Below are 13,142 nucleotides of genomic sequence, written 5' to 3' on the forward strand. Positions count from 1 at the left end.
GTAGTAACTTGAAATAACTCTAACTGTAACTGGTGAATTTCTATGGCTTTGTAAGTTTAAAATGTGAGCCTAACTATAACATCCCTGTAGCCTTTGTTTTTTAAGCAAATTTAACATTTAAAAAAAAAAATCTATTTCCTAACTATAACATCCCTGTAACCTTTGTTTTTTTCAGTGAATGTCAATGTTTTTTTTAATGTTAAGTAATTTTAATTACTATACGTTAATTCAACCACCGCCATGTACAGCCAAAGGGGGTTGAAGCCAGTCCCTACGGCCAACCCCTATAATCATTCAACTGCGTGGCTGTGTGTGACGCAGGGTTTGTTCTCAGCAGCAGTTGACAAGAAAGAACCCTGTCACAGTCACTACATGAGATACTGCGCTCAAAAAAGGCAAAGATGCAAATACCTCACCTCCATCTAGGATCACAGATTACATTTCAAGGTGGAAATGCCGAGAAAACACACTTGCTTTGCCTTGGCCATGCACACAAAGTTAGGCTGATTAGTACTTTACAGAAGTGGAGCTTCAATGTGGACACCTGCTTTGCTCTGCAGGTCATTTTACAGAAATTAAACCTTAGCGGCCACTGAGGTTTGATTTCTGTAAAATTACCATTGTACCAGAATGAATCCTGCCATGTGTATTTATCCAACAACAGGCACTGTTTTGTGCAAAATGTCTACCCAACTGGAAGACTTTCTACTAGCTTATTAGTGAGTGCTACCTCCTTGGGTAAATATATAGTGCATCTCCTACACTACAGCTACATAAAGGGTGGAGAGGAAATGGCTATGGCGAATGGCGAGGCCCCCACGGTCCAAGCCGGCTGCCGACTCCTCTGGGAGCTGGCATTGCTCCCGCAAGCAGGGAGCTGCTTTAAATAGCAGCTCCCTGCTTGCAGGAGCAATGATTTCAACTTTTTCTCTGAACGCATATTTGCATGCAGGGAAACAGATGACAACACCGCTTTCCGCAAGCGGGAGCTGTTTAACAGCTCTCACTTGCAGAAAGCAGAGTTATGTTTGCTTTTGCTTGGTCGGAGCTGTCAGCTCCCTCCTGAGGGTGTGCACCTTGGGAGGTAGCAGGAGCTGGCCTTAGAGGTTGGCGGTTCCCAGGGCCATCTATGGCTTCCTAAGAGGGGCCGCGTGGGCTCCCTCCATTCTTTAATTTAGCCCCGGGGAGGTTTTAGTCTCGGGGTTGGGAGTCCATGTCGGACCCCCTATATTCATTTCTTTCAGCCCCTTGGAGGTGGCGGACCCAGGGGATGTGTGGGGGGAGGGTCATGTCGTCCCCCATAAATTATATAAATTGCTCCTGGGAGCTGGCGGTTCCCATTGCTGATGAGGGGCCATGCTGGGCCATCCAGATTAATTTAAGATCCTCTGCCCCAGGGAAGTGGTGGTCTCGAGGGTGTTGGGGGATGCTGTGTAGGCACCGCCTGCATACATATTTTTCATTGCCCTGGGGTGGTGGCGGTCCCCGGGGCTGCAGGTGGTCCCATGCAGGCCCCCACATCAATTTACAAACTTTGGCAATTAATTCAATGCCAATGAATACAACACATGGCTAGTTATATCATTTGACTCTGTTGCACCTTCCAAAATCATCCATTATAATCAACAATACTCTCCTGTCCTTTAGTATAATGGTGAATTAAAAAAGACCAAGCATGCAAGCAAATGCCTTAAACATATCTGTAGAAGGCATTATGCTGACCCCGATGAAGAGACTTACAAACAAGAAATTAACTATAGCAAAAAAGTCAATTAAATCTTCCTGCATCACCTACTATGCCACAGAAATTGAGTAACACAATTTTCACATAAGACTTTTGCCATTGTAAAGAACCTACCCAAACCTTCCTTGTGTGCAAAAATCATTCAACCATCTCAACAGATATGCAACAATCTACTTAAATTCTTTCTTGATAAGATTTCCCAGTTGTATATCAACGTTCCTCAGATTACACCAATAGACACTTTAACTAGCTTTCTGCCTGCCACTCAGGCCCATAATGGAGCCTCACTGAAATACTTTGATCTTCTTGAACCAGAACAAGTCTTGTCTCTTATGACTAGCACATCATCAGGCTCACCTATGTATCCTTGTCCCCATGTTATTCTTATTCTTGTCTTAGATGAGATCGCTACAGTGATGACCGAGTTACTCAATCTATCCTTGACTCAAGCCTGCATACCCAAACCATGGAGAATTTATCTAGTGATCCCCTTGTTAATGAAACAGACAGCTGATTTCATAGTTTTGTCAATCTTTAGACCCATCTCCCGCCTACTGTGTCTGGGTAAATTAGTTGAAAAGGCAGTTAATCTTCAACTATCCGTACATCTAGAAAAGAATTCCATTCTGGACTCCTCACAGTCAGTAAAATGATGACTATTACTGACAATGTAAGGCTAGTTTTGGACCAGGGATGATCAGCTGCCCTGGTCATACTCTATCTTTCTGTCACATTTGATAAGCTGTCAGATCCCATTCTCGCATCCAGGCTTGAGGACATAGCAGTCTGCAAACTGGCCATAAAACAGTTGCACTCTTTCTTTAGTGATTGTATACTAATGGTATTCCTTATCTCTTTGCCCTCTCTTGCTACATCACTTAAATTTAGCATCCATTTGTGATCATTAAGTCCCACCGTGTTCAACATTTACATCTACCCACTTGCTAATCTTGTCGGGAAGTTTGGTTGAGATATAATCTCCTACTTGGAGAATACGCAAATTCTCTTAATCATCTGATCCAATCTTAAGGACACGCAAGAAAAATGTAATTCTTGTAGCCAAAAGGATGCGCGCCAACTACCTGAAATTAATGGTGACAAGACTGAAGTGCACGTCTTCGATCTAGGAACACCTATGAGCTCAAGTAAATGGTGGCCCTCCAGTCTAAGCACTTGCCCCACACTTGTCAATCCTACTAAGAATCTTGGAATTATTATGTATTATGAATCACATTTGACCGCAAGCAGGTCATGGTCCCCATAATCACAAAAACACCCATACCACATGCAACAACACATTATAAGGGGGTGTCATTTTAAATAAAGCAGGCCTATTTGGCTTAGTCATGTGGTCACCACATCAACATATAAGGCAAGCCTATTGACTTTGTCAAAGGGTCATCACATCATTATATAAGGCTAGCTTATTGCCTTGTCAAGGGAACACCACATAAAAAGATAAGACAAGCCTACTGGTTTTTTCAAGGAGTCACCACACTACTAAAGATAATAATCACAGATTAGGATTCATCATTAAAAACAAATAGATCTAAGAATCATAGAGAAATGCTTTCATTGTTAATACATGCATTACAATTACATTAATGATCATTATCAGTAATAGTATTTTAAATAAAGCATTTTGAAAGCAATCATAAATATGTGTAAGAATCTTTCATTATCGCATTTCAGTTACATAAAATACAGTCAAAGGACCAACCACTAGGTGCCCCTACATTCCCAAGCTGAAGAACACCAAGCCCTAGCTCCAAGAATGCTTGAATTATATTGTAATTTGTATGGGAGGGGTCATAATTTCAAAAAACCCAGAAACGTATGGCAAGTTGTTGATCCTCCTGGAAGCGGGGTGGTTTGCTGCAACTAATGTAGACCCCCCATAATGTCTAGACATTTTGTTGATACTGCCCCTGTCCAGTTTGGGGCACCACAAGAGAAAAATGTACACAAATCAAGTCCACTCATGGTGCATTATGGGATACTCCTTCGTGGAGCTGTGCATATCATATGAGTGACTCCTGCTGCTTCCAAATTACTGTGTGCCAATGCACCGCATACTTCCTTTAGGGAATCCTGGGTGCCCAGGTGTAGGTATGCACCAGCTACCCGTATGCACCTTGGATGCAGAGTGAGAGAGCTTGCATCTTTGTTGCTGCTCCCACAGGGGGCTCAACAGGTATCCTGCTCCTGCGATGCAGGTGGGGGTGGTCCACTGTGGCTTGGCCTCTCCCACTGCCCCCTGTCACAGGCACAGAGAGGTAGCACCCTCCTGGAGCTTCTTTGAGTGATGGTTCTGGTCCCTGAGTATGCGGTGCTGGTACTCACTATTACTTTGTCGGCCCCCAGGGAGATGGACGAACCTGTGGGGCACTCTGGCCACAGGGGAGGAGGGCCTACCCATGCCCACTCCCCCAGAAAATGATTAAATAAAGATGCACCAACCCCCAGGGACTGGCATACCCAGAGGAAAGTCTTTAAAAATGAGCAACAGCCCAGGTGCTCCATTTTCTTCGGGGGGGGGGGTCAAAGGTCACATCTTTTGAGGAGCATAACCCCAGCCTGATGGGCAGATTTTGTTATTCTTGGTCTCATTTCACTCCTGATGGTAGCCTCCAGGGGCTATTATAGCAGGCTCCCTGAAGGATGTACTTTGCGGGGAGATGGTTTTACTGTCTACCTGCGCCAGTCTTCGCTTCTTGTGGTGCTACTGTCTTGCTAGAGGGGTAGCTTGCACAGACCTTTGGTACTAGCCAGAAGGGTACCCTCCTGCCAACGCACCAAATCTCCAGAAGCTTCTGGCTGTCTTGCAGGGCACTTAGGGTGGCGGTGAAGAACAAATATTCCCCTAACTGGTCCTTAGGGGACATAAGTAGGCCAGAGCCCCTGGTCCTGGAGAGACCCATCTTGTTCTGGGATCAGCTACAGACAAAGCCCTTTGTCTATCTTTGTAGGGCATCAGATGGCTTCTCCTTCCAGCTGTTTACGATTCTGGTATCATTGCAGTACAGGTCCAGGATCTTCCTTCCTGTACTTCCTTTGTACAGGGGTTTATAAGAGGGGTGGAATGTCTCGATGTCAGGCATCCCAGGCCAATCCTAGGATGCCACATCATCCTCCCACTCCTGTTCCAGCACAGCATTCTGAAACAATGTAATATGGCAGAACATGTCTTCCCCTCTTTAGAGCTTCCTGTTCTCATCCAGAAGTGTGGCTATCATATTGGGCAAACTCTTCCCTGTCATCACGAAAAATCGCCTTTGGGGCAGCTCCTCGTCTCATTGGTTTTGGGGTCAAGTTGTCTAGAGGGACACAGGAAGGGGCCAGGCCTGGTATCAGTTTTATCTGAATGTGACAGGATAGAAATAATTGGAGTCTATCTAGTCCTTGGACCCAGCACCCAGGCCATCCTGAAAAGGTAAGGCCAGTACCTTCCCACACCCAATTCACATCCTTCCACCGGGGAGTCATCAGCAGTCAAGTGGCAGTTGAAAAGCATAGAAAACCCTTAGAGTTATTAGGTAGTAAAATAATAACTTTTTGCCTAAGATAGACAAAAACTGATTTTACCCATAAATTGGATTTAGGAGAACTATAAAAATGAGTCCTAGAACTATCTCCCTAGCTATTACCAATCCAAATTGAGCATTTATTAAATGTGACAATGTATTCAGTGTATCCCTAGGGAAGCAGTCATCCTTGGTACCGTGAAAATAGTTTCTGCGTATAGTTATTTCTTCCTTTTTTTACGTTTCATTATCGATGGAAATATGGAGTACAAACATTGAGCACACAGACCTCCATAGTATGTACCATCCACAGGCAGACACATGCAACACAACACTCACATGCAAGTATCACACGCTGTACCAACACTCACATGCAAGTATCACATGCTGTACCAACACTCACATGCAAGTATCACACACTGTCCATCGCTGCACATAATCTATGCAGTCCAATGGTAAGTTAAGTGCACAGCCACAAACTTTACACGAGTGGGCCAGTAGCCCCCACTCCTGTTACACAGGTTATAAAAACCTGTTCACATTGCTGATTTTACTGAACACAAAAACGGGTATGCTGTCACCACTGTGCTTGTGTCACTTAACTCTAGGTATGGGCAGTAGCCTCTTACCCTCATAATAGTGCTTGGTCTGTCCCTGCCAGTCTAAACAGACTTCACTACTGAGAGACAGGTCTAGAGTATGGGTACTCAGAGCAGGGGTGCTTGTCCGTCACCATAATACGGGGGAGATATCCTTCCCCACAAGTTACTATGAGATTCTGTAAGGCATTAATACATCTTGTTAACTTCCATTCTAAGAGTATGAAAAAACAATGACAATTTATCAAACATATTTTTTTTAAAAAATCTGCATATAATACACTTAGTAGTCGTTTTTGCAAATAGTTTCTTTGGTGGGTGTTTTCCGCTCCAACATTCCACTGGGGAGAGTCTGATTTGATTCCTATACTGGCTTTCAGTGAAATTTGGTGCTGGTCAGCCATTGCAGGTCACCTGTCACGTTCTTAGCATAGGTCCTAGGTTCTTCAAGCTAAATTGTGTTTACGGAAATACAACTACACACGTACATTCAGAGAGCACACTGCGAGCTGAATTGTCTTTGGAGTCTTTAGTAATATGCGTATCCGGTACTAGTAGTTACCGGACAAGTATACTCGGACAACCTTCTATGGAAAATATGTGTGTTCGCGCGTCCTATGATACTTACTGTAAGGTCTGGGGTGCGCGCCGTCTCGGTGGTGCGCGGTAGCTCCTTCTGTCTCCTAGGAGTCCTATACAATAAAGACCGAGTTCCAGAAACAGAAGCCGCGGTGCCGGCGCTGGGCTCGGGAAATCAGAGCAGGCTCACTCTGCGGGAGAAAAGTTGACCTGTAGATGAAAAGCTTATTATTTCGGTACTTTCTGTGCGATGGCATGGGGGCCGTCCCCGCACCCCGCGGGGCCCCTGTCCCCCTAAACCTTGGGAGATGAAGGACTCGTTTCTCTCAATCTGGACTGGTGCTCGGGCTTTACAGTACCTGTGGCCAGGATGAAGAGCGCGGTTCTGGGCGCTATGGAGAGCCTGGAGTTCCGGCTTGACGCGGCCCCGGACCTGCGCTGCAGGAGCGATGTGTCCCGGGTCAGCGTCTGCCAGTCGTGCGAGACCTGCGTACTGTCCAGCAGGGCGGCGCTCACCCGAGAGTGGCTGCTGCGGGCCGGGGAGGCGTCGAGGCGGCGCTTTGCAGCGGGGCTGGTGAGGCGCCTAGATAGCGCAGACCTGCTGGCTTACGCCGAGAAGCTGCTGCAGCCCACTCTCGGCAAGGACTTCACATACTCCAGGTCGCGCATCAATCCCAGCCTGCTGGGCGACGCGGGCAGCGCCAGCTCCGACCGGGCGCTCGACCGGGGCCGCCTGGAGCGCTTCATGTCCGAGACCTGGGACTGGTTCCGGACCTGCTCCTACTGGACCAAGGCCAACTACGTGCTGCTGGTGCTCAGGCTGTGCGATCCCGATATGCTGTACATGCTGGCCAACCTGGTGCGGGTGCTGCTGGCCCGGAAGGTCCACCACAGCTCTGCCAAGGTCTCAGGTAAGTGGAGAGCATCGCAGGACCCTCGAACTATTTCAGTCTGAAAATGCTGGACCACAGCGCCTGGAGGCCAATTCAAAGAGGGGCGCGGGTCAGCGTTCATTGGTGCAGCAAGTGCATTGGCACCGAGGCCCAGGTGCTTGAGGAGCGCTCCGAACCGTGATTATTGCTGTATTTTATAACTCAATCAGCAGCCGGGGGTAATTTCTTTCTAGACACTGGAGCCGATCATGCACTCGGTTTGACCATGTTGGCAATGTGACGAAGGCATTTCTACAGGATTTATTGTCATAAATTTGCAGAAGATGTGGGCTAGTATACAAGTGGTAACCAGGGTCGGATTGGGATCACAATTAGGCCCATGCACTCCCCCAAAAAAGTGGCCCACATTCCCGGATCGTCCCTTTTCAATGATCACCATTTGCTTAGTCCCATTGGACTAATTTTTAGAGAAATGGTGTTAAAATAAGCATTTAGCTTATAGAGGAGGTAAAGTTGGTGAAAACCAGAAACACTGAAGTTTGGCCAGGCTGGCGAGGTGAAATAAAACAACCACCCATCTGGACGTTTTTTATCAGCATGACCGGTATTTTTAGCTGGTACGAAAACGAAGAAACTCACCTAAAGCCGGTATTTTTACTGTGGTCATTATATACTTTAAAAGCAAACGTAATGCAAAAGCGCTTTGAAATGTTTTCTTAAAGGTGAGTTAAGCCTTAACAAAGGCAGGAAAGTAATTTTGAAAAGGAATATGGATGTTTTGTATAAACAGGCTTCATTATTTATCATGACTCGGGCCTTTGTAGAATTTGGCCGTTTATTTTTTGCTTGTGTAGTTTTACATAGCATGAACTCGGCCCAAACGCATTGGAGCGATTACATGAGCACTAGTTACACTATACAAGATAACATTAATTTGTATTTAGGCCTTGGGAAATTCATTGATTTGCCCACAAACACAGGATGCTGAGCCTATTCTGGGATTCGAAAGTAGTTTACAGTCTCTCTCTTTTTCTCTCTTGAAAGGTGGCCTAACAGCGAGGCCTATCCAAACGCACAACCTCCACCAGTGCCTAAAAGACACTGGGGCCAGGTGACAACATCTGGTCAAGAGCGAGGCTTCTGCACACTCCCTCCCTTGATCACCATGGCCAGAATTTGGCCCAACAGGGAGGTGTTCGGACATGGGGCTTGAGATGAAAATGGCTCATGGGCCAGAGTAATACCTGCCCCTCTCGGCCTTAGTGCTGCTTGCACCCTGTGCTCAGTGTTTGTTGGTGCCCCTCAATGACCCACTGCCACGGATTCCCTCACTGCCACCCTTTAAAAGTGCACCTCAAGTCTCCACAACCACTATCTCTCAGATGCATTTAGTAAGTTTTATAGCGCCACTCATACCTTTGTAGGGTGCCAGAGCACTTTACATTGCACACACAGTACACAGAGACAATAAATCATAATTGTGTTAATCATTGAATGAGAAATGTTACATAAGGTAGAGGACAACAAGGTGTAGGAGTCACATCCCAACCATAGTGGTAGGCCGTATAGTTTAAGAGTGCTTGTTCTGGAGAAGCACAAACTCAATTTGAAATGTTACATAATGGTTGGAGATTCTCCTTAATAATAAGAATTGATTTAGACCCAAATGAACCCTTTTTGCAAAATTAGGATAATGAAAGACTGTGGAAAAATCATAATGCTCTAACCTATACCTTGCAGTACACATGCAGTTCTTTGATGACTGTTAATAGCTTACAGTTATATATTTTTATTTTAACTTACAACTTGCAAGTAACAAAAGCACCTCTTTGACAAAAGTAGTGACCCACTGACCCATTTGCATTATATACACTTTTTGATCTGCATGGTACATGTTCTTTGTAGCAGGCATATTAACCCTCCCGCTACCTTAAAACTTCCACTAGAGGAAACTCCAGTCTCTCTCCAGACAGAACATTTATCACCATTGACAAATTTATTGTTGCCTGAAAATTGCTGGAGGCAAGGAACGCCATAGCAGGTGCTTTAAAACCATAATATACCTGCAAACTCGGCACCCCTACCCTAAGTCAGCACCTGGTGCGGTAGCACCGTGTGCACCGCCCTATAGCCGGCCCTGGGTGGAGGCATGACTGAGATGAGTACACATTACAGTGGCCTAGAAAGGCCTGCCAGACCGTAAAGCTCTGTGGGGTGGTTAACTGAGGCCGTAAAAAACAGCCCACATGTGACCCTTAGGCGCGGCCCATCGGCCAGTTCCCGACTACCAGCCTTGCCAATCTGACCCTGGTGATAACCTAGCTTACCCCTCAAACACATTGTAGCTGCCTTGATTATTATTATTATTATTATTATTATGATTATTATTGCTCCTCTTCCTGTTTGAGAGATTTTGATACCGCCATCTTGTTGGGTTGACGGCATAGTCTTTTTCTTTCCATGCCGGCTCAGGCTGCCTCTCGACAATATTTGAGGACTGAGGGGCCCCGGCCGCGCAGTGGACGCGTGCAGCGGGCGTGTCGCTGGCGCGCCAAAGGCGCACCAAAGGCAAGCCCGTCTGCGCCTGTCCGCGCCCTGGAGCGTCCTGGGCTCGGAGATGCTGCCCTTTTCCCTCCAACAAGGTTAGTCTACTCCTCTTTACAACTATTGTCATGCAGACCCACTGATCCCTGTGTCTCTCAGCTAACTGGCTATCTCCACCCTCCACTGGCTCCCCATTAAAGAAAGGATTCAGTTTAAATCTCTCTGTATTGTCCACAGGGCCCTACATGGTAAAGGTCCCATCTCTTTGAGGAAACGTATTTTTCTGCACACTCCTTCTAGGAGCCTCCGCTCCTCCTCTCTTAGGTATGCACACATTTCTCGCTTTAAGAGAGCCTGGGGTAATAACTCCTTTTCCAGCAAGGCCTCCCACCTTTGGAACACCCTTCCTACGGAGCTCCGTTTTGAATCCTCCGAGCGCCTTTTTAGGAAAAAGCTTAAAACTTTTTTATTCTGTAAATAATATTGACTCTCTTTCCCACTCGTGTTTCGTTGCTTTTAGCGCTGGGATGCCTTCGGGTCGCCACGCGCTCTATAAATTCTATAAACTAAACTAAACTCCGAGAACTCCATTCACTCCCCTTAGCCGCCAAAGTCGATAGTGCAATGATTTAGCACTTGTTGCTATATGCAGAAATTGACTTTTTTAACTCGGAACCTCTGTAAATAGTCAGTGTTATTATTATTGCTATCCCATGGCTATTCTATCCTACCAAGACAGTTGAAAAACTGATTTTACTTGAGGAACTGAAGCTGTGACGGCAGGTGATGCACACCATCACCTAGGCACCAATGCCTATTTTCTTTCTTTCTTTCTTTCTTTCTTTCTTTCTTTCTTTCTTTCTTTCTTTCTTTCTTTCTTTCTTTCTTTCTTTCTTCTACACACCCCCATTGCTCCCCAAGGACAAAACAAATAGAACATACAAAATGCATAATGAGCACACACCAGACCAATGGAAACACCACAAAACAACAATAAACTCAGCAAGAAGAGACAACACAAACAGTATACAAATACACTACAAAAAGTTTCCAAGGGTATCTACACACAAAATCCCACAACCATACCAGAGGCCTAAGGGACCTAACTACTTATTCAGCAGAGGGATCCTGAACACATGGAGAAACACCAGAGTCCCCTTGAGGAGAGTTGCCTTATTTCAGGGAGATGGCATGGAAGTTGTGCAAACCTTGAAGGACGATGAATTTAGTGGATGGATGTTAATGAAGGACAATGAATTTCAGAGAGGCGGGATATTAGGTGGCAGTAGTCGGGGTTACATGCAGACGTTGCAGCTGGGGACTCTGGTGTTTCTCCCTGTGAGCAGGGTTCATCTGTTGGACAGGCAGTTAGGTCCTGTAGACCTCCAATGTGGGTGGGGGATTTTCTGTGTACTTATACTTGGGTATGTTCATACTGTGTTTGTATTTGTGTACTGTTTGTTGATTCTTCCCCCAAATAAACGTTTTGTTTTATCTTAGCAGTTCTCTTAAAGTCTCAGTTTTGTGAGCAAAATCCAGTACAAATTTAGAAAAAAACTCCACTAGAGCCATGAATGAATGCAGTTTACCTCTATTATCAGGAATTTCTGCATTAATTATCACACTTGACGGGTTTCATTTGGGCTTAATTCCCTCTCTCAAAATGAGATGCCCCAAATACTCAGCTTCTTTTTCCTTCCTTAAGGGCACCCCTAAATTAGCAATGCAATTTTGACTTTGCAAAAGGTCTCATTGTGTGCAGAGATTCTATTTTCAAAGATAATATGTTGTCATGGAAAACACAACATTTGTAACACCAAGTTAAATATTAGATATTAATTTTTGAAAAAACTTGACGCTGCTGACAGACCAAATGCCATTCTATTGAATTGAAATACCCTCTTACTGGGAATACATTTTGTCAAACGTCTGGAATCAGGATGTACCATAACTTGTCAGGGGTGTGGAATTCCTATAGCCCGACGCCCAGGACATGTTGTTTGGGGTAAGGACAACACATTTCCATGTTATATTGTCCTTGGGCCAAGTAGGCTCCACCCCTGCAGCACAAACCCTTTGGCTGCCAGTTTACAGTACCACATTATGGAACAGGGAGTTTGTCTGGAGTTAAGGTAAAGTTTGTGTCCAAATGTTAATGCTGGTCGAACTTGTATTTATGGTTCATTAATGAAAAGCCTTCACTATTAGGGTGAGCACTCCAAATAAATGCTAAAAGCTCAGACTGCACAACTGACATTGGTTCCAGTAAAAAAAAACGTGTACATACATTTGCAAAGTTTAATTTGTGGTTACCTATAATGTTCCTAGAATGCTGTATGATTAGATGCAAACTTGAAAGCAAGATTGATGATTCTTTGCTTTCAAAATAAAAAAGTTCACAAAAAATGAAACTAGAATTTTTTTTTTTGCTAAATTACTGTGACAGTTTAGGTACCATTTCTTTAAAGCATCATTTAGTACAATGTGTTGATACATGCTAGTATTTCCCAAAAATATTCATAGTGGAAAATCAGTCTAAACAGTTTCAAGATTATGGGAAACGTAAAAATAAACAAGCATTGGCAAAGTCAATAGGTCCAACATTGGTGGTCAGTCTTTTGGTTTTGGCAATGCGTGTCTTGTTTTGACATGGCTTTTGTAAAACATTATTGTTGTGGGAGCTGCCATGCCCTCACCATTGTAACAAACATTGGCAAAAAGCAAATATATTTTTTGGTCTCAAAAAGCACACATTGCCACAGTAGTTCCTGGTCCTGAACAAAATTATTTTGCTCCTTGTTAAAGGACAGAATGCTGTCACTCATAATGAAGGCAGCCGGTAGATAGATAGAGAGAGGGAGATATAATTTTAATAAAAACAAAATGTCTTGGTTAACTCAATACCTAATTAAATTCTTAAAGAAGGTCAAAAAAGTGCATCCGTGGTAAATGTCTGTGCATTAGTACAGATTTACTTATTTCATGAATGCAGAATTTACAGAAGAAGACCAGGAAACCTTACTACTAGAAAATATTTGTGAAGTGTATTTTTTTAGCACAAGCAAATATTCATGTGTAGATTTGTTCATGTGAAAAATCTGTTCAGTGTTTATAAGTTCACTTTCCCATCAACCACTTTTTTCCCAACCCTGGAAGAAGTTTTGCTTCTGCCATTGTCAGGAGACAATTTTCAACCTTTCTCAGTATGGGAAAAGATTAGAGAAGCACAGGTGAAAACCCTTAAAACATGCACGTTAGT

General features: G+C 44.4%; 1 protein-coding gene across 2 annotated transcripts in view; it reads left to right on the top strand.

Moving 5' to 3' along the window:
* Positions 1-6,582: 6,582 nt before the first annotated feature.
* LOC138246098 (F-box and WD repeat domain containing protein 10B-like) overlaps positions 6,583-13,142 on the top strand; it is a 158,517-nt gene continuing 151,957 nt past the window's right edge. For both annotated transcript variants that reach the window (XM_069200335.1, XM_069200336.1), the window contains exon 1: positions 6,583-7,357. In XM_069200335.1, the coding sequence (XP_069056436.1) occupies positions 6,817-7,357 (541 nt within the window). In that variant the 5' untranslated portion in view covers positions 6,583-6,816. The remainder of the gene's footprint in view (positions 7,358-13,142) is intronic.

The sequence above is a fragment of the Pleurodeles waltl genome, chromosome 7 (genome assembly GCF_031143425.1).
Source record: "Pleurodeles waltl isolate 20211129_DDA chromosome 7, aPleWal1.hap1.20221129, whole genome shotgun sequence".
NCBI classification, from domain to species: domain Eukaryota; kingdom Metazoa; phylum Chordata; class Amphibia; order Caudata; family Salamandridae; genus Pleurodeles; species Pleurodeles waltl.